The 26,572-nt window shown below is 48.2% G+C and overlaps 1 protein-coding gene and 3 non-coding genes across 4 annotated transcripts; all 4 read left to right on the plus strand.

The window, feature by feature from the left end:
• Positions 1-6,093: 6,093 nt before the first annotated feature.
• HSPA8 (heat shock protein family A (Hsp70) member 8) lies at positions 6,094-11,458 on the plus strand. The gene is made up of 9 exons (XM_068418262.1): positions 6,094-6,197; positions 7,031-7,240; positions 7,754-7,959; positions 8,053-8,205; positions 8,305-8,860; positions 9,188-9,390; positions 9,721-9,919; positions 10,223-10,455; positions 10,986-11,458. Exons 2-9 carry the CDS (start codon positions 7,036-7,038, stop codon positions 11,169-11,171), a joined length of 1,941 nt encoding a protein of 646 aa, XP_068274363.1. The 5' UTR covers positions 6,094-6,197; positions 7,031-7,035; the 3' UTR covers positions 11,172-11,458.
• Positions 9,028-9,118, plus strand: LOC137673582 (small nucleolar RNA SNORD14). The gene has a single exon (XR_011049761.1). It is a non-coding gene; the product is annotated as a small nucleolar RNA SNORD14 (small nucleolar RNA).
• On the plus strand, positions 9,539-9,635 carry LOC137673583 (small nucleolar RNA SNORD14). The gene has a single exon (XR_011049762.1). It is a non-coding gene; the product is annotated as a small nucleolar RNA SNORD14 (small nucleolar RNA).
• On the plus strand, positions 10,546-10,642 carry LOC137673584 (small nucleolar RNA SNORD14). The gene has a single exon (XR_011049763.1). It is a non-coding gene; the product is annotated as a small nucleolar RNA SNORD14 (small nucleolar RNA).
• Positions 11,459-26,572: the final 15,114 nt, after the last annotated feature.

Genomic DNA, 26,572 nt, shown 5'->3' on the forward strand with positions numbered 1-26,572 from the left:
CCATTTATACACCGAACGCTGGGCCGTGTGCTATTGTTGAGGCTTAAACCTTAGCACAACTCTTAAAAAATTGCAAGAATCATAAAAATGTTTTCTGTGATTAAATTATCCAGAATAAACATTTCCAAGGAATATAAAGTCTTAACTTCAAGTTGAAGGCTAATAGGAAATGATGGGAGATAGGGACAGGCTTCTTTTGGAGGCAGATCTCTTTTATATTTCCCTCTGAAGGACTTGGCTCTGACCACTACTACACACAAGACACTGAGCTTGTAGGTTCTAGATTCCTGTATTCCTGGACTGATGATTTTCTATTAAAAAAGAGGTGGTGGTTGTTTTTTTTTTTATTTGAGGTAGGAAATGTTTCCTCCAATTTGTGGAATGAGTGTACAGGAGATGAGCACAGGAGAACCACAAATCTATAATTCTTTCACTCCAGGGACTGTCATTAATCTCATTTTCTGACTGAGACCCAGTATTCTAGCTTCTTTGCTTGAGATCTTGGGCTACTTCCTTATGGGAAATAGTTTTCAAACTTGCCCTATGCTATCTGAGCACTTCTTTTCCTAGGAGCAGTCACCCATTTTCATCACATCTACCAAATATCATTTGCTCTCTGTACCCCAGAGTCAACCTAGCCACCCTTGGCAGGACAAAGTACTGATCTGTTGTGCAGGCAAGGTGGTCTTAAGTGACAGAGTTAAACAAAGGAGACATTTGGTATTAGGTGTTTGATAAGCTTCTATTTCCGTGACAGCTCCTGGTGTTGGATACTGTGTCATTTTTACCTAGACAGTTTCCCTGGTTACTCCAGAGGCACATTTGTGGATCAGCTGTGTTTCGTTGGATTTGGTAGTGGCTGTCACTGCTTGGAAGCAGCAGCTGTAAGTGTCTGTGATTCTTCTGCAGTTGCTCTTTTCCTGGACCCTGAAGGCTTGGGCACTCCAAAGCACTGACAAGGCACTGCAGGGCTGGGAAAGTCCCAAAGAGCACGAGCAGGACTGAAGTAGTTTGTGGCTTCTTCTATGGTTGCTTAATGTTACCTGTGTTGCATCTGAGTATACTTATTCTTATCCATATAAAAACAGGAATGCTTTTCTCAGTAAAGAATACATGCCTGAGCAACCAGAAGCTTCTCACTGCAAAATAAGGGTAACAATTCAAACAGTTGAGCTGGCTACGGTCTGAGTACCAAACGCTGTAGGTTAGCTTTGAGTCACAGGCCAGAGCTGCAATTAGCAGAGAGGAGGATGCTCTGTCTACAGCCTCGAGGCCACTTGCTGCTGGCTAGGAGAATTTGCCCAGCCTACTCCTGGCAGTCTCTTTCCAGGAGGCCTTTGGAAATCGGCTGCAGGACAGATCAGCCATGGCAGCCCTCTCCTGTCTCCAATCCTCCTGGAGCAGAGAAGTCCCTCCTTGTCGTACGAGCTATCTGTCTGATTGCATGGGATGAAATGTTTGTGGATGCTGGGGAAAATAAGTTAGTTGGAGCCAATTGCTGAAACCTGGTGTGTGTGATCATTCCCAGCTGCTCCTAGCCCTGTCAGGAAGCAGGCAGTACACGTGCCCGCTGTCCAGGCACGTGCAGACTGCCCTGCATACAAACCACGTCAGCAAAAGTACGGTGGCCCTCTCCTGCTACAGAACAAAGATGCAAAGATGTGTGGCCCTGGTTAGAAAATGTGGGCACCACGGTGATTTAAAATCACTAAGTCTGAAATGCTGTGGTGCTTTTCAGACCACACATCGGTCATCTCACAGGTGAACACAAAGTCAATTCTGCACTCCAGTTGCTAGCGTGAAGCCTGAAGGGAGAATTACTCAAAGGAAATACGAGAAAGAGATCATTTCAATGTATTTTATTTTCAGAGGGACATTTTCTGAGCTCTAGATGATACTATCAGGAGTTGCACAAGGGAAGCGAATGAACCATAAGCCAAACTCTCTTTTGTAAAATAGTGTACTTAAAGCATTTACTGTCATATACCAGTTATTACTAGTGTGATTAAATGCATACCGTGTTATGTAGCTTTCTTTTGTTTCTCAGCAGCTAAACTAAGCTTACATCTCTTCTACCTGCTATAATTGGTGTACTTGTACTGTGTCTGAACAACTCAGAGGAAAGCAAATATTTATTATTGATTCCTTTGAATCAATGATTTCGTAAATTTTTTTTGTTTGGTGGTTTTATAAATAAATGTGCTGCAGCTTAAGTGCTACAGCTCAACTAAACTTGTACTAATGCTCCATCTTCTGCGGTGTGATGCGTTACATGCTGTCAAGCTGAATCCAAGGAAAAAAAGTACAGAGTCAAAAATACCATTTTTAAGCTAACAAGGAGGAGGTGCGTATTTGCATAGAAAGCGTGGGGAAGCTGGTCTTTTTCCTGGGTGTTTTTTCAGTCTAAATTATGTGATGTGGTATGAAATATGTGAAACCTTGGGGTGTATTGAAGTAAATGGTGTTTTGACTTCCATGCAGCTATTTTGCCCAAGATATTTTGGCTGAGGATGTAGCTGTTTCAAGCTAATACAGTAAATAGTGCCAGTGCAGACACAGCACAGATAGAAACCTCTGGTGACGTTGCCCTCCCACTCCCACATCTGCGACTGTACTCCTGAGCCACCCGGTGCATTTCAGTTCATGTCCTGAACTGGGCGTGAGATGCCAAGGAAACCTTGAACAACTAAGAGCCGCATTCAGACAGTTTAGATCTTCTCTGCAGATAAACATTTTGAAGTAGCTAACAGGAATCTCCAGTCAGGGAGATATAGGTGGAATTTAGGGTAACTAAACATAACTGTGGTTGATTTCTCTTGCAGTCCTTCAGCCTTCTTTCCCCAGGGGTGTTTTGCGCTGAGGTCTCCCAACATCAGCAATCTTCTTTACTGAAATCTGGGAGTAAAAATTGCAACACAGTTACACAGTATTTAAAACAAAACGCAGTGACAACACAGTGGTCTCATAGGTGTGTCCTTCTGTCTATCTCTGATTCATGAGGAAACGCTATTACTGGTTCCCTCCTGAGCTGATGACATCCAAAATCCTGATTAGGTGATACACACTTTGAGAGGAGTTGTGCAATTGCACACTTTTGTACAGTATCGGGAATCCTGGGTTACTTTTAACCTGGATCACTTCATACTGACACACTGAAGGGGGAGACCACGGTGGGAAAGGGAAGGGACCACCTTGGTGGTGGGTTTTTTCCATGATTTTCAAATTTCAGCCAGGTTGTGCAGATCCAAGTGTTGTATATATAACAAATGCTGCTGTTGTGAATAGGAAGCATGTCTTTGATAATCTCTACTCTCTTCCCAATTCTGTTTTAAACACTTAAAGGAGAAGCAGTGCTTCATCTCTGATGTACTAAATTGGCTTCAAAAAATAATGCTGAAGTTCATCATCTGAAAAAACTCCACACAGAATACTTGTCAGTGTCCAGCCTGCTGAGCCTTAATTTTTCTGATATACAGTAAACGAGCTACTTTTGTCCAGTATGTTGACAGCCTTTAATTTCTCATGTAATGAGTCATTTGCCAAACTGCCCTCCTCCCTGCACTGACTCACTCTTGTTTCAGTCTACTTTTACTTGCTATCAGTCTGCTGTGCGAAGTAGGGTTGCACATCTAAATGTCACTATTTAATTTCAAGGTGCAGGTAGTGCTATTCTTAGGTCCTACTGAAATTCTGCCCTTGATTAAAAAAAACCAAACAAACCCAAAAAAAAGCAAAGGCGATCTCTTGCTAACAGCATGGCTCCTGTGAGACTTGGTGCATGATGTATTCAGAGCCAAGTTAGCACTGCATGCCTGAGAAGCATCTCCCGGGTAGCCTGGGAGTTGAGCACTCCAGCAGCCTGTACTCTGGACAGGGTGGAGTGCACTTTGCATGCCATACCTGGTCAGATAGGGGGTGATGGTTTGTGTTGACCACCCTTATCTTCAAAGGCACTGGAGAGTGACAGCTAGTGCTCCATGATATGGAGGCTCTTTCCTTCTCCTGCTGCCCCTCCTGTCTCCAACCTCGTACACCCAAGTTCCAACTCCAAACTACACCTTCTGTCGTCACCCAGAGGTCCTGGTTCAGGTTCCAGCCCTGTGTGTGGCAAAGCAAGATCAGGAGCCACAAACTGTTTCTTGACACGAGTGACTTCCCATGGGTCGGCACACCCACCGCATCTGCCACAGGAGCCTGGTGGCATGTGGCAGTGGGAATCTGTACCTTAGTGGTCTGGTAACGGGTTACCAGATGTCAGTTGATCTGGGGTAACTGCGTCATGTTCCCTAGTAGAGGTCACTCAAAATTGCTGTGAAAGAAAGAGACGTTGATACCTATCCGTCTTGGGGTGCAGGCATGCACACAGCAAAGTACCACAGAGGGCAAACAGTCATTTGATGGGGATAAGGCTGAAAAGAGAGATGTGCTAGTGCTCCCCTCCCAATATTCGACTTTCGGGCAGCTACCAGGAGTGTTTTTGTCTGAGGCCAAGCCTGTGGGCAGCGTTAGAGAGCGCCAGAAATGCTTTTTCATGCAGTTCTATCCCAACTACAGAAGTTCCTTTGCTCCTTTTCCCACTGCATGGGGTCACAGAGGCTGGCCAGGATACAGGTTTGTGCAGCCCTCGTCTTTGCGGCTCCCTCTGACTTTTCCACTCGGTGTTTTATGCCATGTAAACATTGGATGCAATTCACAGCGCTCCTGCTAGAGCCTGACCTGATGTGATTTATGACCTCTGATCAGCTTTCAGCCTAAGGCGCTGAGACCAGCTGAATGTTTGCAGGCGTCCATCTGCTCGCGTGATCCCCAAGGACCCTGACCAGCCACGGTTTTCCACTGCTCAGAGCCTCCCTTTCCACTGAAGTCAGTCATGCCGAGAGCATGCAGTGAGCAGCGCTGACATACAAAGGGGTGTCACCTCGTCCCTTAGCTTGGTTGGGTGCGTTAGCACTGATTATGGGTGAGAAAAAAAACGAGATGCTGTGGAGGCTGGAGTCTGCTCTGTGGGAAACCAGTGTCCCCCTAAAACACTGCAGACAGCATGGTTTCCTCTGCCTGGGCGAGAACGGGGGTGCGGGGAGAAATGGAAGAACACTGTGCTTTGTTAAACACGACATGGAGGATCAGAGCAGCGACGCGCTGCTGGTACGGATTATTGTACCGAGAGATTTACCGAAGCAAACGCTGTGGGAAGCCCTTGGGGAGCGTTGGGCACTGAGCTGGGAGCGTAAACACGGAGGAACGCTGCCATTCCTCCGGGGCAGCGGGCCGCTCCCCGGGGCAGGCCCCCGCACCCCCAGCTGCCCGATGGCAAAGCCAAGCGCTCCTTCCTGGCCGGGTCTGACCCGCCCGCCGTTGATGCTGCTGTTAACGGGGTGTGATGGCTGCGCGGAGCGGTACCGGACCGCGCTGCCGCCAGCCCGCTCGCAGAGGCGCAGCGTGCGGCACCGCGGACGCAGGGACCGGCGCTCACGCCGCTCCCGGGGGCACGGAAGCGGCCCGCCGCGGGGGGAGCACGGCGTGGCCGGCGGGAGGGCCCGGGCGCTGCCCGCAAGCCCCGCACGGCGCCTCCATTTTGCGCCCCCCCTTCCCGCACCCTGCCACCCTCTATGCAAATCGACCCCCCATCCCCGCGATCTGATTGGTCACTTTCACCCCTAGGCGCCTTCTCGCGCCTTCCCCCTCCGCGCGGAATATGCAAACGAGCCTCCGGATGCCGTGTGGCGATTGGCTGCCATTCGCTCCCTTGAGCACTTTCTCTGCCCCCCGCCCCTTCCTTCAGCCTACGCTCGCCGGTGTCGTCACCTGCATGCGGGCCGCTGGAGGGCTCTCATTGGCTCCCGCGCACGCGAAGCTCCACCCCCCAGCCGTTGAGGGCGGGGGACGAGCGTTGCGGAGCGGTAGGCGGTTGGAGTGGGGAAAGCGCATGAAGGTTCGAGAATACCGGCCGGCCGGCGGGCACGCCCCCTTCCTGCGTGCGTCACGAAGGGCGCGGGTTCCGGCAGACGGCCATTGGCTGGAAGGGCGGCGGCATACGCGAGCGGATTGGCTGGAGGGGAAAGAAGAGGCGGGCGCTTCTGGAAGGTTCTGAGAGGCTATATAAAGGCGGCGGGGCGGGCGCGCACCGGTCTCATTGAGCGGCAGCCGTTGGCGAGTTTAGACCGTTGGGAGCGCCCGGGCCTGTGTGCGCCGCTCAGGTAACGGGGCCTGCCGGGGAGGGGAGGGGGTGGCGAGCCGGGGAGGGGCGGGTGGGCTCCGCTATCCGGCGTGGGCGCCGCCCGAGGGGCCCGTGCACCGGGAGGGGCCGTTGCGTTGCGGGCGGTCGGGCGGGGTGGGGGGATGGAGGCCCTTTTGTCTCGGCGGCGGTGGGTTTCTCCCTTCCGATGCGGTCGTTGTGCAGAGCCTTGTGCGCTGTTGACCCCTTTTATCCTAAATTCAACCTAACAGCGATTTTTCCGATTTTCGTTGCCTTGGTCTCCTGAAACGGCTGGGGCGGTGCGGAGGGAGGGGGGATAGAGGAGACTTAGCGCCCATGTTACCTCCCGCTGGGAACGCCTGGGGGTGTGCGTGGGAGGGGGGAGAGGTGGAGCTGCGGCTGAGCATGCTGGGGTTTGTAGTCCCCGGAGGCGGGGGGGGGAGAAGGAGCGGATTTGCAGGACCGCTACGTCGTGGCTGGAGGGCTCGGGGGGGGGGGGATGGCGGCGGGGGGGTCCGCTATGGCTCCCGGGGGGTCCCTGCGGCAGCAGGGCTGGGGCTGTGCCAGGCCGCGTGGCCCGGCCGGCTCGGCCCAGGCGGAACGGAGGCGCAACGGCCCGGTAGCCAAGATGGCTGCCCGCGTCACGTGATGCCGGCGGCGGGGTGCATGACGGGAGGTGGAGTCCCGAGGCGCGCGCTGTACCACGTGGTGGGGCCGTAAATGCGCTGAGCCTGTGCGCCGAGGGCAAGTGCTGGTAAACCATGGGATAACAGCGATGAAACCTTTCAGTTTTAGTACAGTTTTACACTTAAATTTTATTTTTATGCTCCTCAGACAAGATGTCAAAGGGACCAGCTGTCGGAATTGATCTCGGCACCACCTATTCCTGTGTTGGTGTATTCCAGCACGGGAAGGTGGAAATCATCGCCAACGACCAGGGCAACCGGACCACGCCAAGCTACGTCGCCTTCACAGACACAGAGAGGCTGATCGGCGATGCTGCGAAGAACCAAGTTGCGATGAATCCCACCAATACAGTTTTTGGTAAGGCTGCAAGATGTGCATACTTCACGTGTAGAAGCTTAGCATGGGGATGGTAGATGTTCCTGGTTATGAGAATTACTGATAGCAGGGTTAAAGCATGCTCTTGGAAATTAAAACTCCTAATTTGTTTGTAGTCTGAATAATGTAACTGCATTACTAATAATTAACGCTTTTATTACATCCCAGGAAAGTATATGCTTTACAGTTACAACCTGTAGCAAGACAAGTATTTTCTTGGCAGTTAGTGTTAAGTGGCCTTGACTAAGCGTCTCAGTGTAATTCCTAGACTGCACTGTGGTTTCTGGTGCAGCAGCTGTAGTGTGGCTGTGAGGTGATACTGATAAGTTTGTGTATATCTGAGAGAGAAAACTTGTCAGCAAGGTCTTGACAAGGCAGTAATAATTCCAGGTTAAGTATAGTGTTCTAGGTTTTGTGCGTTGTTTTTTTTAGGAAGAATTTCATGTTCTCTCTTGTGAATAAACATACTTAATATGGTCAAACAATCTTTTTCAGATGCAAAACGGTTGATCGGGCGTAGATTTGATGATTCTGTTGTCCAGTCTGATATGAAGCACTGGCCTTTCACTGTGGTGAACGATGCTGGCAGGCCAAAAGTCCAGGTGGAGTACAAAGGCGAGACTAAGAGTTTCTACCCAGAAGAAATTTCATCCATGGTTCTAACCAAAATGAAGGAAATCGCAGAAGCGTATCTTGGGAAGGTGAGGTGTAGGACTTGAGTGAAATGTAACATAATTCTGTACGTGTGAGTAGTTAACATACATTACTGACTTGTTGTTTGCTTTTTTTTGTAGACTGTTACTAACGCTGTGGTGACTGTACCAGCCTATTTCAATGACTCTCAGCGTCAGGCTACAAAAGATGCTGGAACCATTGCAGGGCTCAACGTACTGCGGATTATCAATGAGCCAACAGCTGCTGCCATAGCCTATGGTCTGGACAAAAAGGTATGCTGTGGAGTGCTGACTTTCTGATGTGCATCTAGTAAACCTGTAGTAAACTAGCAGTAGGAAATGAATTGCATTATGAAAATTGATCTCTTCCAGGTTGGTGCTGAAAGGAATGTTCTTATCTTCGACCTTGGCGGTGGCACCTTTGATGTGTCAATTCTGACTATTGAAGATGGCATCTTTGAGGTGAAATCCACTGCAGGTGACACTCACTTGGGTGGAGAAGACTTCGACAACCGCATGGTCAACCACTTCATTGCTGAGTTCAAGCGCAAGCACAAGAAAGACATCAGTGAGAACAAGAGAGCAGTTCGCCGCCTCCGCACCGCGTGCGAGCGTGCAAAGCGCACTCTGTCATCCAGCACGCAGGCCAGTATTGAAATCGATTCTCTCTATGAGGGTATTGACTTCTACACATCCATTACCAGAGCTCGCTTTGAAGAGCTGAACGCTGACCTGTTCCGTGGCACCCTGGATCCTGTGGAGAAGGCCCTGCGGGATGCCAAGCTGGACAAATCACAGATCCATGACATCGTGCTGGTTGGTGGGTCTACTCGTATCCCAAAGATTCAGAAACTGCTGCAGGATTTCTTCAATGGCAAAGAGCTGAACAAGAGCATCAACCCTGATGAAGCTGTGGCTTATGGTGCAGGTAATGACAAAACTTGACAGCTGATTCTTGCAGCTTCTGCATGCTAAAACTGTGGGGTGGTGCTCTTAGCAAATGAACTGCAGTCTCAGAGCAGTACTGGTGTAGGCCATAGGTCTTCCACCTGAATCAGTAAAGCATTTCAAAGCAGTGAGAAGCTTAACTTGGACTTGCAATGATGAATCAGATTCCAAAGCCATTCGTAGTTTCCACCAGAAGTCTACTAATGATGGCCAAATCCTTCCTTGGATGTCTGAGCGAGCTGTGGGCTTAACTGTAGCGTGGTGTGTATCTGTTGCAGGGCTCCTAATGGTTTTTCTCTTCCCCCAGCTGTCCAGGCTGCTATTCTGTCTGGAGACAAGTCTGAGAACGTCCAGGATCTGCTGCTGTTGGACGTGACTCCTCTGTCTCTTGGTATTGAGACTGCTGGAGGTGTCATGACAGTGCTGATCAAACGGAATACCACCATCCCCACCAAGCAGACTCAGACATTCACGACCTACTCTGACAACCAGCCTGGTGTGCTGATCCAGGTAGGCAAGCAGCACTGGGGTGAACTGGTAATGTGCACTTGCATCATCATAAGACCCTGTCGACACTTCCAGTGGTTGATACTTGAAGTAAATCTTAAGCCACAGGTGCTGTGTTCTCACTCAGTAAGGGGTGTTAGTACATACCTGGTTGCTGTGATGAAAGTGATTCCAAAGCCATTCGTAGTTTCCACCAGAAGTCGAAAGACTTGTGTTGGTCCAAGTACCTTCCTTGGATGTCTGAGCGACCATGTTATTTCAGAGTAATACCCCATTATGATTTAATAATGTGTGGTCAAACTTAGGACTTAATTTACTGTTGTTTCCTCCTAGGTGTATGAAGGAGAACGTGCTATGACTAAGGACAACAACTTGCTGGGCAAGTTTGAGCTGACTGGTATTCCCCCTGCTCCCAGAGGTGTGCCTCAGATTGAAGTAACCTTCGATATTGACGCCAATGGCATCCTGAATGTCTCTGCTGTGGATAAGAGCACTGGCAAGGAGAACAAGATCACAATAACAAATGACAAGGGTAAGGATCACACTTTGAGGGTGGGAGCCTGGCTAGCTGCTTATCAAACTCTGCCTTCTGTCTTTATCAAAACTCTGCTGTAGTGCATGTGCACCTTGGTTTACAGTGAGCCTTGTTTCTAGTGCAGTAATCCATGGGTTTCTAAGAAGGATCATTAAGTGGTTTAAGATGAGGGCACCTCATAGCTTATGGGCCTCCTTTACACCCAGAAGTGTAGATCTTGCAAGGTGTGGGGGGCTGTAATACTGCACTAAAAATGACTGACCAGAGAACTGTGATCTGAAACGCTGCTGTGTTCTGCAGGCCGGCTGAGCAAGGAGGACATCGAGCGGATGGTTCAGGAAGCAGAGAAGTACAAAGCAGAAGATGAGAAGCAGCGTGATAAAGTGTCTTCTAAGAACTCCCTGGAGTCCTATGCATTCAACATGAAAGCTACTGTTGAAGATGAGAAGCTCCAGGGCAAGATCTCTGATGAGGACAAGCAGAAAATCCTGGACAAATGCAATGAAATCATCAACTGGCTGGACAAGAATCAGGTATGTCATATGCCATGTTTGGTCAGTGCTTACTTCTGGTGTCTTGCTGAGCTACAAAGCAAGCTCAAGAGGATGAAGGAAAACTGCTGGTTGCTGTGATGAAAGTGATTCCAAAGCCATTCGTAGTTTCCACCAGAAGTCGAAAGACTTGTGTTGGCCCAAGTACCTTCCTTGGATGTCTGAGCGACCACAACTTTACAAGCATATAGGTTTCGTTCTTATAGTTCAAGCTGGCTAGCTTGCAAGTATGATTTTCTCTAACCTTAAATGAGGTCTTGTTGCTCCAGAAGTAATATAAGCTCTAGGAGTGATTTGAGGGAGTCCTAAATCAGTAGGTTGATTTTGTTGGAACTAGACCAAGCAGAAGTAATCTTGCATTTAGTTTAGTGCAAGTCTGACTTGGTGGGGCTGAAGACAGGCTAAAAATAAGCCCAGACTCCTGAAATCCGTAAGCCAGATAGTGCAAATTAACTTGGACTGTACCTTCTGAGTGAGAGCAGCAGGTACTGAGCTTTTTTTGTCTTTTTCAGACTGCTGAGAAGGAGGAGTTTGAGCACCAGCAGAAAGAACTGGAGAAGGTGTGCAACCCCATCATCACCAAGCTGTACCAGAGCGCAGGAGGAATGCCTGGTGGGATGCCTGGCGGATTCCCCGGTGGTGGAGCTCCTCCATCTGGTGGAGCCTCTTCTGGACCAACCATTGAGGAGGTGGACTAAAGGCAAGGGGAAATGCATTCCACTAGCAGTTAGTATTGGAGGACCCCAGGTGGGGCTTAGAGTGAAGGACCCAAACCTGTAGGCACATCTGGGTATATTTTTGTCAGATTAAAACTCCATAACTGAGCTGCTGTAAAAAATAAAAACAAAACATTTTCTGGGCATTTTAAATACTTGAACATGTGCACAGGAGGGGAGATGAATACCATTGCACTTTACAGTACTGTAAACAAGTGGAAATGCAATTCATGTCCTAAGAAATAAAAACTATTTAATGGGCATCACAATGGTTCTGTTTTTGCATGTTTGTGTGTACTGGCCAGTGCAAAAAATAAAGTGAAAATAAACATGAAAATATAAATGAAGATTACAGCTAGTATGTAAATGAAGATTATACATACTGAGCATGATGGAACCACGGGGATTAACACAGGCTTCAAGTTAAACAGCTTTGAGAGGATTCCAGTTAGAACTGCCTGAGTAAGGAGCCAAAGCCTTGTGTTTTGGAGGACAAGGCAGTTATTGACACAGGAGAAATCGCCTTTAGAGGTAGCACAGGCTAAGCTTCACTTCCAGTCCAAGGTTATAGAGGTGCACAACCCTGACAACCTCTGCTGAAGAATTAAAAACTTAAAATTTAGAAATAATAGTGCCTTAGAGCTGCAGCAGCTTTATCCATGTGCTTTCTTAGCCACTCCCTTGAGCTGGAGATCACTAAATGGGATATGCTAAACAAATGCTAAATTGCCCCAAAGTGGCAGGAGAGCTCCAGCGAAGTGGGGAACTGGTTGGGAACCAGGTGCTCTTAGTACAGAACCACCCCCAGAGAGACAACCTTCCCCGAGTCTGGATATAGAGTGGTTGCAGGACATTAAAAAAACAAACTAGCAAGTGTACATTGAGGTGGTGACTGAAGCTGTGTGACATCACCCTTTTCACAAGGATGTAGCATTTTCAGAGAAGGCCTTGCAGAGCCAGTTACTGCTGACTCTCAGCAGTAAAGAGCATCTTTTAAATACAATACAAAAATAAAGTGGGTAATCAGTTGGTCCTTGAAGCATTGATCAGCTCAAGGATCCTCCCCTTAAAGACAAGTTCAGAGATGGCTCTTCATTTAAGAGAAGCCATTGCTGGGGTGAGGAGGTGGCTCTGTGCAGCCTCCTCAGAAATAATAAGCAATTATGTTGCTTATTGTATATAGTAGTATATATTAGTATCTATATGTTGCGACTCCAGGTCATAAAAATCACAATTATTACAGTGCTTATTATCTATGGAGGGATTATTCAGAATAATCAGCAGTTCAGTGCTGATTATTTTTTATCTGGGTACTTCATGAGTTAAACACCCTTCTCCCTTCCCTGAGCAACTTATTTTTCAACATTGGAGAAGAATTGAGGGATTTTTATTGTTTTTAGCAGCAGTGCTTAAACCAAAGGGGAAAAATGTTGGTCTGGTGACTTAAACCTCCTGTTGCTGCCTCTGAATTGCGTGTTCCTGGGCTGGAGGCGCTGATTTCCAGGGCTGCCTGCAGCACAGCTGCCGAAATGCTAACAGGGAGCAGCTGAGAGCGTTAAAACACTTTGCACATCATTACAGCAGCACAGTCCAGTTCACACACAGGTGTTTGGATCCTTTCCTTGCATCAGGGGGATGGTAAAAAGACTTCACTCATAATTAGTGAGGAATTTAGCAGTGACCTTGGTTTCTCTAGGAATAAGTACAGCAAGAGCCTTTCTGTGTACCATTCCTACCCGTGCCTCAGCGATAACTATAAACCTAAAGTGTTATCAGTCCTAGAAGCAGACACTGTCACAAAACATGCAGTTAGTTTCTAGAAGAGACTTAGCTGAAAGTAAAACTCACTGAAAGGAAAATTGGTTCTGTTTCAGGCCAAGCCAGGACACAGACAGGCGTAGGGCATCAGCCACCTCTCTAGGAAGCCTGCTCCAGCGTTTGACCACCCTCTCGGTAAATAAACACTTGCAGATGTCCGGTCTGACCCTCCCCGGGCGCAGCTTTGAGCCGTTCCCATGTGTCCTGCCTCTGGATCCCAGGGAGAACAGACCAGCGCCTCCCTCTCCATGTCCCCTCAATGAAGTCGCCCCTCAGCCTCCTCCTTTTCTCCAAACCAGACAGACCCAGAGCCCTCGGCCGCTCCTCGCAGCCGCGCTCTGGCCCCGTCACCAGCTCCGTTGCCCTCCGCTGGACACAGTCCAGCCCCTTCACATCATTTTTAAGTTGTGGGCCCAGAACTCCACACAGCACTTGAGGAGAGGCTGCACCAACACTGAATATGGGGGATAATCACTTTTTACTGGCTGGTGAGGCCGTGTTTGATGACCCCAGGATGCAGTTTACTCCTCTCGAGCCTGCTGCCCCCCAGCACCCCCAGATCCCCTTCTGCGGGGCTGCTCTCCAGCCACTCCTCTCCCAATTTATACTTGTGTCCAGCATTACTCTGTCCCAGGTGTAGAATGCAGCACTTGGACTTACTAAATTCCATGCCATTAATGATTGTCCAGTGCTCCAATCTATCTAGATCCCTCTGCAACGCCTCCTGTCCCACCGGAGAGTCCACGGCACCTCCCAGTACAGCACCATCAGCACACTGACTAAGGGTGTGCTCACCTCCCATGTCGAGATAATTGATATGAATATTGAACAGCACCAAGAATGGTGCCCTGAGGAACACCACTGGTGACTCCAGATGTAGCCCCATTCACTTACAACCCTTTGAGCCCTCCTGTTCAGCCAGTTCTCCACCAGCGCACCGTGTACCTGCTCACTGTAAGCTGGACAACTTGTCCAGAAGGACACTACGAGGGACGCCATCAAAAGCCCTTCTAAAAATCCAGAAAAGCTGCATCCACCTTCATCTGCTACGTGGGGGTTGTGGTTGAACCCCAGGCAGCATCTCAGCCCCACACAGCCGCTTGCTCACTGCCCCCCGGGTGGGAATGGGGGGGAGAATCAGAAGGGTAAAAGAGAAAACTCGTGACTTGACATAAAGACCGTTTAATAGTTAAGGAAGGAATAAAGTTCAATAGGTGTGAAGGAATCAGCTCTATCCCAGCCAAAGGCAGCGCAGGGGGTGACACCAGTGTAGGACAGTGACGACAGGCCTGTCCCTTTGTGACCCCACGCTCGCTGCGCTGCCCTTTGCATTGCCAGGAGGCCACTGTAATTTCCTAACAATAACTGGGGAATACCCCAAACACGAATTACACTTTCTTACAATATGGGGGGGGGGGAAGGGGGGCGCTCACGCTGCCGGGTCAGCATCCCACCAGCCTGGTGATGCGTTTTCAGCCCAGGGTTTGCCCACAGACCAGGGTCCCGCCTGCACTGGCGGCGTTTGGCCACGAGATGGCAGCAGAGACCATGAAATGAAACAGGGGGACCCCCCCCCCCCCCCCTTTTTCTCCTGCCCTCCCCAAGTTTTACATTAGATCGCAGTTTACCAGGAGGCCACTGTAATTTCCTATCAATAACTGGGGAATAACCCAAACACGAATTGCACTTTCTTACAACATAGGGAAGAAAATAAGCCCCACGCTGCCGGGTCAGCATCCCACCACCCTTGCGATTTTTTTTTTTTTTTTTTTTTTTTTTTTGGCCCAGGGTTTGCCCAAGGACCAGGGTCCCGCCTGCACCGGCGGCATTTGGCCACGAGATGGCAGCAGAGACCACGAAATGAAACAGAGCCCCCTCTTTTTTTTTTTTTTTTTTTTTCTCCCGCCCTCCCCAAGTTTTGCATTGGATCCCAGTTCACCAGGAGGCCACTGTAATTTCCTAATAATAACTGTGGAGTACCCGAAACACGAATTACACTTTATTACAATATGGATAGGGAAGAAAATAAGCCCCACGCTGCCGGGTCAGCATCCCACCACCCTTGCGATGAGTTTTTCAGTCCAAAGACCGGGTCCCCGCCTGCACTGGCGGAGTTTGGACACAAGATGGCAGCAGAGACCATGAAATGAAAGAGGGGACTTTGGTGGTTTTGTTCCCCTCTCCAAGTTTGAATTAAATCCCAATAAAAGATGTTTCTGGCATTTAATTCCATCCTTAGCAGCGTCTCCCAATAAAAGTGTGCACTGCCTTTATTGCTATAGGGAAGGTTAAATGAAAATGCGTTTTGGAACGTGTTATTTTAGGGTATTTTAGAAACAGTGGCTAAAGGCAGCATTGTTCTTACAGAGGGGCATTCCTGGGGGTTGTCAGAGCTGTGATTTAAAACTACCACTATTTTCAGGCTAAAGGATGAAGTTTTACACCGTAAATTACGAACAAACACATGTACAGGCTGAGGGTCGGGCCATGGGGGTTCTGAGACCAAGAAGGGGCTGCTGTGGGGGTTCACAGTGACATGGGCGCTTGCGCAAGGGCATAGGCAGTTTTAGTGGAGTAAATGAATGAAAACAGTGTAAAAATTGTGAGTTTTTACATTCATGACAACAAAAAAGCCTGAAGAGTTGTGTGCAAAACAGGGGAACTGGTTTTACATTAATGTATAGCTAATTTGAGAAGTTCTTGAACTAAAATACTTTCCTTTTCTTTTACTTAAAAACTTTAATTCAATTTTTAACATTTTTTTCTTTTTTAAAAAACTTAAATTCACTATTTTTCTTTTTCTGTTACAAGTGTTTCTTGATTAGGCATGGGTTGGGTAACAGGCTGGAATCCTCCACAGCCGTTCCTGGTAAGGCTAATGTCAAGGGCAAGCACCTGTGTAGCTGTCAGGTCTCTGTTGTGTGCCGGCCATGCTGCTGCCCTGGGTGCAAGAACAGAGGCAAAGAAACAAACGCAGGTAACATCTACACAACTTTATTTTGTGCATCTTTTGTGGATCTTGTTTTCTTCCGAAGTGGCAGGGCGTTCGGCTTTGTTTTCTTTACCGATGAGCAAGATCTGTCTGTGTAGGGGCAAACAGAAGCAGCAGTGCTGTGTCTGACAGCAACAGCAGAGCTCTGCAGGAGGCAAACCCCCTGTTCAGGTTCCCAGCTTTCCTACCTAGCAAATTCTGCAGCCAAGCAGCTATTGTAATGCCTTGATCTTGGGCCACTCAGCTCCCATGCCCTGTGGTACAACTATTTCTTTTTTTAGGAGATCTGCCCAGTTATTCTAAGGGCTGTGAAACTGCTGGCCACAAGAATCACCTCCTTTGGTTCCTGCCTTACTGGAAAGGGCAAAGTTAATTCATAGTTTACTTAGGGAGCCTGAGGAGCTACTGGGGTTTCACCTCCCTGGAAAGTCTCATGCAGGTTGCATCTCCTGAAGCTGGTAGGTTGCTTTAGCCTGGTAACAGTAATATTGTAAAGGAAAGACCATTCGGTTTGAATTTAGCTTTGCAGCTTCCCACTGGAGCCTCAGTGGTGAGCACAGGAGCTTTTCCAAGCCTCTCTGCTTGGTATTGAAACGCTGAGGGAATAGTTTTCCTGCATGGTTTTATGCTGAAGTGCAGGGGGGGTCTGAAATGCTGGTGTTTGGGGGCAGCTCTCCATGCAGCTACTCTCAAATGCTTTAGAGACTAAAAAATAGTGAAGTCCAGCTAAACTGAGATGTATCAGTGACCAGTGTTGCCTGTTTTAGGGGAAAGCATGAAAAATATCTCAGTAAATAGGTGTAAGGGAGGGTTTTTACTTGGTATTTCACCAGAAGAAGCTGAATTTGGTTCCACTGAGGAGGAACCCTTGGTTCCCTTGCAGGTAACACAAACATGCAGCATAGCCTGTTCACAAGGCAGGAATTAACTTAAGAGTTTGTTCTACAAGCTCAGAAGTCTTCTTGGACACTGCTGACTGCTTTCTGGGTGTCTCCACCAAGGTGAATTAAATCTTTTTTCCTTTTCAAAGTGTTTTGGTGTCTGTTTTCAGAGCTAAAGAGTTTTGTGGCTGTTTTGTAGAACAGGCAAGGAATATGTTACTGGTTGCCCCTGTACAAGCTCCTGCTTTGGGGTTATTACCAAATTTCTCTGTGTTTGTATGTGAGAGAGACAGAGTGCATTTATTTTTTGATAAAACTGGGATAGAGGTATGCAGTTTAAGATTAGGCTTGAAGGAGATTACTCCTGGAGTCAGTGACCCAGCTGGGGGGGAGCTTCATTGTTGCTAGCTGGTGGGAAGGTGAAGCTGGGGCAGAGTCAGGCTGTTTTTCCAAGCAGCCCTGTTCAAGCACCTAATTCAGCTTCTTGGAAAACCACAGCCTAAGAGTTACACAGGAGTCCAGGAGCAGAGGTAAGAAAAAAGCTCTGGGTTCCTTGTACAGATTTATTATAAAATATTGAGCACTCTGCTATTGAGGGAGGGGAAGCTGTGTTTGCTCTGGGAGTCAGACCTGGTTTGTTTCCTACACAAAAAGCACAGAAAGGGAGCTTTGAAGGAGCTTTTAGTGTTTCTTGAAGAAGAAAGTATTATTGAAAGACAGTTTTTGGGGGTTAAACACTCATGTTTTGCAAGTAAACCCAGGTTCATAACCTGCAGTAACCTTAAGGATAATTAACCAAGCTGTGCTTGACTTTTTTACCTTGAAGAGGGAACTCCCTAACCCCCAACAACTGCAAAGGTGCTGTTAACTCTTTCAAATAATCCTTAGGAACAGCCCCCCAAAAAAACCCAAAAATAATAACAATAGCTCAGGAAAAGTAAGAGCTGGGTGTTCGGGGGGGGGCAACAGTTGGTTGTAAGGAAAGGGCATGAACCAAAGCTGTGATTTGAAATTGCCATTAGAGAAGGACTTGCTGTAAAGGTAAAGTGTAGCTAAACCAGGAGACCAAGCAGCCTGCTCGCTGCTGAGCCTCAGTACTTGTCTCCTCTCTCTGGTCAAGTGCCTGTTTTTTCATCGCACGATTGACTCCGTGGCTGTTTTGTTCAGGCTGAAAGGCAGGAGCGCTTGCTGGAGGAGGCAGTCAATGCAGAGGTCCTGGGGCCTCGGAAAAGCGAGGATTAATAGGTTTGCTGCCTTTGAGCTGAGCGCCCAAGTCAGCATTGAATAAAGGCTTTCGCTAGCAGAGAAGCCAGGGCTGCCTGGCCCCTGGGGGTGCCTGGCTGGGAAGCGGGGTCGAGGTCCCGGGCACTCGGGGTGCAGCGCTCAGGTGTGACCCTCTGGGTCCTGCCTGCAAAGGGCTGCCCAGCCCACGCTCCCCATGCACAGCAGGGCTGGGCAAGCTCCTGGGGTCCCCCAATTCCTGCCCCTACAGCGCTTTCTGGGGGTGACCCCGGAGCCCTGTGGCAGGGCCCCCTGCGTCCTCAGATCAGTCCGTGCCTTCAGTTTTCAAGGCCCTTTCCACTAGCAATGCAACCTGTGGCAGAGGGGTGCACGCAGGCATACGTGTTATGGGCTGGCTTGTGAGCTTTGGCAGAAAATAAAGCAAACCTCTGGGCATATCTGCCTGCGTTTCATGTACCACGGGGGATTCTTTGGCATTTAAAAGCAGCAACAGAGCACCTAAGCCTGGTATCTGGGAGCAAGGTACAAGCCCTCTGCTCAGCCCTCCTTCTCCCCTCACGCTTTTTCTGCTCTTTCTTCCACTGTCCCACATCATCATCCCTTCTCTGTCGATTTCCCCACAATGCCTAATTCTGTTATTCAAAATGATTTCCCACCGGGTGGTAGTTTATTTCTGTCATCAAATCTCTGATGAAATCTTTAGGCATGAAATATTTAGCCCGCTACCACCCAATCGCACATCGTGTTAACGTGTCACAAGCTGCCTGGAGACAGCATTAGGCTGTAATTTGAAAGCGAGTGAAGTGATAATGCCATGTGTGCCGCTTTTGTGAGCGTGCATTAATGCATCTTCTGCCAGGGCTGGTCACTGACAGCACATCGACTCCCACTAATAGTATATGGGAGGGTGGCAAAATTGGGGGTGATGCAGAAAATAAAGCGTATTGACCAGCCAACTGCAGCGCCTCGGTAGCCTTTAATCTATTATTGCCCTTGATGGGGCTGTTTTAATGCAACTTTACCGTCAATCGCATTTATGGTCGCACACTCTGCCTGCTGGGGAGCACTGTGAAAATGGCAGAACTTGGATCATGCTGTTGCTTAGAGCTCATAGTTATTGATCGTGGCCGGGCTCAGGAGTCTGGGTTATAATTATTTCATTAAACCATTTAGTGGTTATCAAATATGAACCCTTCTACCACTCCATTTAGGAAATGCAGCGAGCCTTAAGTTTTATTGCTAATCCATGTTGATCTTATTTTTCTTAAATTGGCCGACGCTCCCGAGTGGTCGCGGTTCCCCTGCCCAGGCTCTCTGCCTATCGATCCCGGGAGAGCTGCTCTGCACGACGCTGGCCTCTCACGTGGCACAGGGAGATGGGATTGTATGTGAGTGAGTCTGCGTTAACAGATCGTCCCAAATAATAACTGGGCGCCCTGGTCCCCCCTGACCTGTTTTTGCCGTGGTGGAGTCACTCCCAGACTGCCACGCTGGAGAAGACACTCAGTCTCTTCCCTTATGGAAGACAGTTCGTGCCTCAGTTTCCCTGTGCCTCAGTTTCCCATTTGACCAATTAAGTTACTTGCCTTTTTTTCACTCATTTGGGGTTATTTCACTCAAAGGGCCAATTATTACGACCAAAATCCTCCCCTTATTCACAGACAGGCTGTTCATGTCTGTAAAGGAGCAAAGAAATTCCCTTTCCAAAATGTTCTTGGGTTTTTTTATGAGAATGAAAACAATTATGTTGTTTTTCTCATATAACCAGAGTATGGCTGCATCCCACTTGGTCCCAAATGTTTGAGGCAGCCTCAAAAGCTTGGCAGGCAAAACACAGTCTGTCGCTGCATCTCTGATGCTGAGCACTTGCCTTTCTCTCCCGGGTGAGTTATCCTCGACGTGGCAGCTTAGAGCACCTTGTACTGCTATCACAGGACTGCACGGGGGCATGGCAGGAATACGGCGATTTCGGGGAGCTGCTCTTGGTTCCTGAACCTCTAGAGGTGCAAGAGCTGTTCCTGGCACTATCTCTGTGGGTTTGGGGCTTGTTTTTCTATTAAAGTGGGCCAAATCCTCTGAATTCCTCTTCATTTCACTTTTCCTCCTTGTCAGTGGCAGATTAAGCCACGGTTTAATTCCTGTATCTGGAAAGCCCTGCAGGAATCAAAGGAACTGTAGAAATCTCAGGGACTCTCATCAGCTGCCCCGGGGCACACTCCTGCCCTCTCTGACACCCAAGTGCCTTTCAAAAGTCACACAGACCTCGTGATTAAATGTGGAAAAACTGGGAGACCCCGGGTCTAGGGGTACAGGGAGGCTTTGAGGAAGTATCTCAGTATTCATTTCTGTTCCAGATCCAGTGAAAGCCTGTGTTCATTGGCACCTTTTCATTAAAACCCTGGATGCTCTGGCAAAGCTGTATCTTAATTTGAACAAACCGATTCCTTTTTTCTGTGGGCAGGCGATACAGTTTCTGCAGAGTCCTTTATCAGTATTCTGTGCTGCCTTCTGGCAGCTGCTCATTTTATGTTGCCTCAACCTGTGCTGACCTCATTTTCTATCACAGAGCAGTGAAGGATTTGGTAAAAATTAGTTATATTAGTAGCTCCCGATACAGCCAGTTTATTTGTGATATGACAAATATTTCAGCCATTAGGATCTTTCCATCTCTTAGCAGCTTAAATGCACTCACTTATATTCCAAATCACTGCTTAATTTAAAAGCCTATTTGTCTAGATTGTTGCAGGCATGAAAAAAAATGCAGCACACTTACCCTTTCAAATAGGCCTGCGGCGCAGCCGGAGTTGTGCCTGTGATTGGATCTCCCGCTCCATAACTTTACACTCAGCGGAGCCGCAGACTAATCACTTAGTGCGCGGCAGAAGCACATCAATTCCACGGAGGAAGGGTGGGCGCGACGCCGGAGAGGCGGAGGGTGGATTGCTGCCTTCTCCCTGCTCCGTGCAGTGATTCACCGGCCGTGCCTCAGTTTCCCCACCTGCCCTGACGGGATGTGAAAGGCATTCGCCGGCTTTCTGGAGCCGCTGTCGCCCACCGCTTTGGGAATACTCTGTGTGCAAGTGCAGGGGAGTCACTGCAGGGTGAGGGAAGGGCAGGAGGGCTACAAAGCCGCCCCTGAGAGCCGGTCAGGGTGTTTTAGTGCCTGCTGAAGCTCTCTGAAGCCTGACAGCTCCTGGCTGCTTGAAAAGAGGCTTCAGCTCCATGGGGGCAAGCAAGCAGGATATGTGCTGGTTTGATACTTTGGGGGGGGCTTTTGTGTTTCCTGTGACACAAACACTTCTGTAAAGTAAATAAACTCATGGCAATGCCTAACGTCTTCAGCCTAGTTGGCCTCTTTTCTCTTTTCCCTGACAAGGGGAGGGTGGGACCGCAGGGAAGATGCTGGGATGCCCCATCCCAGCGCTGTGTCTCCTTGAGCTCCTCCTAGCACTCAGCCACACCATTTCTCCACGCTTTTTTTCCCACACCCCGGAGGGCTAAATTCTTCTTTTAGAGACTTTCACGTTTTTATTTGTTCGAGATAACATCAGGATGTAACTCCAGGGTTGCTTTTAGGAATGCACTGTCTCTTGCAAAGATCACAGTAAAATCCCCGGAGCTGCTGACGCTCCTGCTGCATGAAGGTGGCCAGCTCTGCGGGGCTGCCCGTGCTCTGTCCCGCTCTGTATTTCCCTGGGGAACTTCTCAGTTCCCCTTTGACATTTTTCTTCCACCCAAAGCCAGGAAGCAAACCCATGCTTCTCCCTCCACCCTGAGTGTCTGCCTGGCCAGTGAAAGTCATTGCAGGACCAGAGTTTTCTCTGCCGGCTCCTTCCCCAGCTACAAGAGGAGCTTTCGATCTGTGTAATGCATTGGCTTTCTCGGCTGAGCAGCCTCCAGCTCCGGCACTGGTTCCTCTGTTGGTGCTCTAATGGACACCTTTAAATTCGTGGGCCGTAGCTGTTTGAAGCTAGCAAAAGGGAGCACCATCAAAGACTTGTTCTTGTCGAAGGGATGAGCTTTCGTTTAACTGGTTGTGAAGAATCCAGAGGTAGGCTGCGTGATGCATTTGCTGCCCTTCCTGCCGCCCCTGTTTTACCCTCCCTGCAGGTCTGCAAACCTTCCTCCCTCTCCAGGACCTTCCCGTGTATGCTGGTTTATAGTAGGTCGTGGCAGAGGACTCTGACTTCTATCCTAAGATAACTCAGTCTTGATAAATTCTCTTGCACCTTTCACAATTAAGGAGTTATGATGGAGACATATTTAGTTGCTAGAAAAAGCCATGCAAAACCAGAGCCAACTGTAATTCTTGCTTAGTTTCACTATCCAACTTGCAAGACTCTAGGAGTTCAAATGCTGATGGAAGTGTATTGATTTTCCCCTATATTGAATGCTTCCAAAAAAAAATCTCAACAAAAAAACCCGACCCACCTCCCACGAAGCAAGTCCCATGGTTCCAATTAAAATCACCTGTTAACTTAAAAAGGTCTCTTTTTAAAAAGGGTTTAAAATTGATTCAATGTAAAATGCCCTTTACAATTACCACTATAAACTACTTGTTTCCCACTGAGTAAGACCCAATTTGAGATGTTTATCAAGACTTTGCACTCTTTCCACTCTTCATACTGAGTTCTTAAATTCCTTATTGACAGCTTGCATCTGTCAGCAATGGATATTTTTAGTTTGTTGCAAGAAAGCTTTTAAAAGGTTGTAATGGCTTGATTTTGTCTCTGTGGTCTCAAGCGATAAATCAGCTCTGAATGGCCTCGTAAGTGTGGGCAGTGCTGGGTGCCCTTTATTTCAGAACAGTAAAATGACATGATTTAACAAATTTCTTCTTTCCTTCCTCTCAGTATTTCCATACAGGCAGCGTTGTTCAGTGCAAAGATCGCGCCCCGCGTTTTTCTTTACTTTTTTTGTGTCTTACAATAAACTTCTTCACCACTAATAAACATTGTGGCACGGATTGAAGTCTCTGTGGCTTTGACTGTGTGGCTCATCTAGAATTTTGTCCTCAAAAGACTTACACCTCCCTCAATTTGAGATGAGTGATCTTTTATTAGAAGACAACAATTTGTTATTTGAACACATTTGCTATCTCACTGTGCATACAAACCATGGACACTTTATTTTCTCAGCTGGGTGAGGCAGGCAGAATAGCGTTGGTTTTACAGCGCACAGAGCACATACATGTCCCCTCGTTGTATATTAGCTCCCAAAGTCTATCAGGGGAGAGTTCATCCATCCAGAAAGCCACAGACTTTTTTATGCCTGTGAGCTGGATGGTTTTACAGTCACCCCCCTCCTGCCCCATATTCTGAGATGGGGACCCAGACCCCAAAGTGCATCCCTTAACGTAAGGCAGAAAGGCCACAGAAATTATCAGACCCCCCAGGGAGGAAGAGCAACTGATGGAGGAGAGAAAGTAAAGGGCTGTAATAAAGGATTCAGAAATCAAAGCCCACCTTGTTGGGTGTTTTCAGGAGGCAAGGGAGTTTTTTAGTCTGGGATCCTTCACCTAGGGAAGGGCAGTTTTCCCCCTGCAGTGCCCTGAGAATCACTCCTGTAACCACAGCTCTCCGGGCCTGTGAAATACTAACATTTTAGCCACAAAAAAACCCCCAAACCTACTTTGCAAGTTTACACCAGGGGAGCCTTTGAGCCCTCAGGTTGCTTGCAGAGACAGGCACCAGGGCAGGGTGTTTCCTCAGAGCTGGGGATATCCAGCTCAGCTGTGCTGTGGGTCTCCAGGTACCTGCTGGCAACTGGGTTTTTCCCCAGGAAAAACCAGCAGCTCCCCTGGGCTTGCGAGTCCTTCAGGCACCAGAGGCAAAGAGATTTTTCTCCCTTGCAGTCAGCATGGTTTGAGTTTAGGAAATACCAGTCCTGCTTCCAAGGGGTGCTTTAAACTCACAGACTCCACGCTGTGAAGCCAAGCCTGCAAAGCTGGGGTTTCTCAGTAGACAGCAGTGCCTGAGCTCTGCTCTCCTTACCCTGATGGCACTTTAAAGCAAGAGGAGAATAAAACCAGGGTAAAAGTTGGGAAAACTGGAACTAGTCCTGCTTACCCGTGTCCAGCTACACACCTTAACCACCCTCTGTTGCCTCTGAGGATAGGAATGAGTACGTGGGGTTTGCTTGGGGTGTGCCCACCTTTCCTGACCCATCCTGCACTTTCCCAACCCAAGGATGAAGGCGAACGCTTGCTGCGTGCATCAGGAGCAAGAAGAAACCTGTGGGCGGCTGCACGGAGAGCAGGGGATCCTGGAGTAGCTGTAAGCACTGTGTTTTTCCTCTCCTCTGGGCAGGCTGTTATTTTGGGCTCACCTGGCAGGGCAGCAGCTCGCTGTCAGTGCAGCATAGGCTTACCCATGTGTGGGTATCCGGAGGGCTGAGGGGTGCCAGGCTGTGGAGTCGGGGTGAAGCAGGGATGCTGTGTGAGTGATGCCTCGACCCCCTGAAACACCGGCCCCTAGATGCAAGCAGTGACCTGCTGAGGCTTTGAGAACAGGTTAGCCCAGGTACTGCTCTGAGATCAAACTCTGCCTCTCCTCTCTCCTCCAAAAAAGCCACGTTCGAGCAGTAACGCTGCAATTTCTCTTTAATAAAATACACTTAGAGTCACCTAGTGTGCTAAAACCCAGCCCGGCTCTCTAAGGTAGGTTTGCTGTTAACAAGAAAGCCTCGTAAATTACCCCAATTACAGTTTCACAAACAGAGAGTTTGTTTCCACACTTTCAATCAAAACTCTAGCTGGAGAAGAGAAGATGTTAGCTTGCAGCCCCGGACACAGACACGCTAATTACAAACCACAACAGGTTAAAGTGTCCAGCACAAAGGTGATAAATATGGGTGTAATTATGGGTTATTGTAGGAGCTTAATTAGGATAGCTGTAATTAGCCTATTTTTCCCGATCTTCCTTTAGCAGCTAACAAAATCAAATGGAAAATATTTTAATTTAAAAGGCCTTCTTGGCATAGGGTAACTAGAAGAGACTTAATTACTCATTGATAACTATGAGGTGGAGAAATCACTTCTTTTGTGCCAGTAGTAATAAAAAGCAAGGCTGTTAGCCAAAAAATAATACCCAGCAGGTTTAACCCTGGAATTTAGGCAGCGATGGCAGCGTGAAAAACCCTCTCACTGCCTTGTGTGGGATCTCCAGCCTCTGGACAAGGAAAAACCCCAGAAATGCTCAGTTTCCTTAAGGTTACATAAAATAACCAACTCCCCGATCGCTGCTGGTGGTGTGGGAGCAGGGCACAACTCATACTCATCATATCAGGGTTTGGGGGCATTGCTTTTTATAGAGAAGCCCCTCCTGTTAACATCCCTGTGGATTAGGTTGCTCATTTGCTGGACTTGAAAACATTTTCCTGTTCACAAGCTAAACAGATGAGACTCTAAGATTCCTCTCTTTCTTGTTCATTTAGGGGTGAAAAATTGCCAACAAGAATTCAATTAGCATCATATCTGCTTAGCCCGGGCTGCGCTGGGGGCCTTCCTATACCCATACTTTCACTGCATCGTCTTCACAATAGCAGCATCTGCTTTATTATGAGTTGCCTAATTGATTCTGACATGCCCAGTTATTATATGTTAACAATGTCCTCTGGGGTGAATAGTTAGAGGGAAAGGGAGGGGCAAGCACAAAGATGTTTTTCTTCTGTTTCTTGGACCTCCTTTCAGAATTAAAAGCAGTGGCTGACCTATTGTATTGCCTTATTTGCAGGAAGGTCCCTAACTTCTGGACCTAACTTACTTGCAAATGCTGGTGGCAAAACTCTGGAAGTTTGTTTTTGTTTTTTCCCCATTAGAAAATGCATATTCAACAATGTCAGGAAGACTTCTAAATTGTGTGGAATGGGTTGGCGTGTTGTATGAAAATGAAAGTCACCTTTATCATTTTCCCTGATGGTATGAGACAAGCGTGGCCAGGCTGGCAGTGAAAGGCAGCATCTTCCACTAGCTCAGCAGACAGAGTTAGAAAACTGGGACACTCTTCAAAGCTCACAAACCTTTTCTCAAAGAACTCTATACAAAATTCAAAGTTGTCGCTGCTTTGGTGGGGGTATGAGGCTGGCAGTAAGATATTGCAGGGCACGTTTGGGGCAAGGAGATGGACTAGGGGAGCTCCTGAGCTGGCTGCCAGTCCTCCTTCATCCAAAGCTATTAGCATGGCTGGAATATAATTGGGGCGGTTTTACTACCCTGCTCTTTGCCAGTTTTATAATCTGGCTCGATTTAGACTTGCACTCTAATTTCTATCTTCATTTATAAACCCTGCAGAGACACCCTTGTTCTTGGTGGTGTTTGTGGCTCTCAGAGCTCGTGTTGTGCTCGGCTGGGTGATACAGGTACACCCGCGTTGCCCATTGCCATTTCAAGCCACGTCAGCCCATGCTCTGTATCATTTCACATCAGTGAAAAACTCACTCTAGAGGCAACA

This window comes from Nyctibius grandis, chromosome 25 (genome assembly GCF_013368605.1).
Source record: "Nyctibius grandis isolate bNycGra1 chromosome 25, bNycGra1.pri, whole genome shotgun sequence".
Classification (NCBI taxonomy): Eukaryota; Metazoa; Chordata; class Aves; order Nyctibiiformes; family Nyctibiidae; genus Nyctibius; species Nyctibius grandis.

Coding starts and splice junctions, on each gene's coding strand:
- HSPA8 (XM_068418262.1), top strand. CDS start 7,036: ATGTCAAAGGGACCAGCTGTCGGAATTGATCTCGGCACCACCTATTCC. Junction 9,391..9,720: donor AGCCTGGTGTGCTGATCCAG/GTAGGCAAGCAG, acceptor GTTTCCTCCTAG/GTGTATGAAGGAGAACGTGC. Junction 10,456..10,985: donor ACTGGCTGGACAAGAATCAG/GTATGTCATATG, acceptor TGTCTTTTTCAG/ACTGCTGAGAAGGAGGAGTT.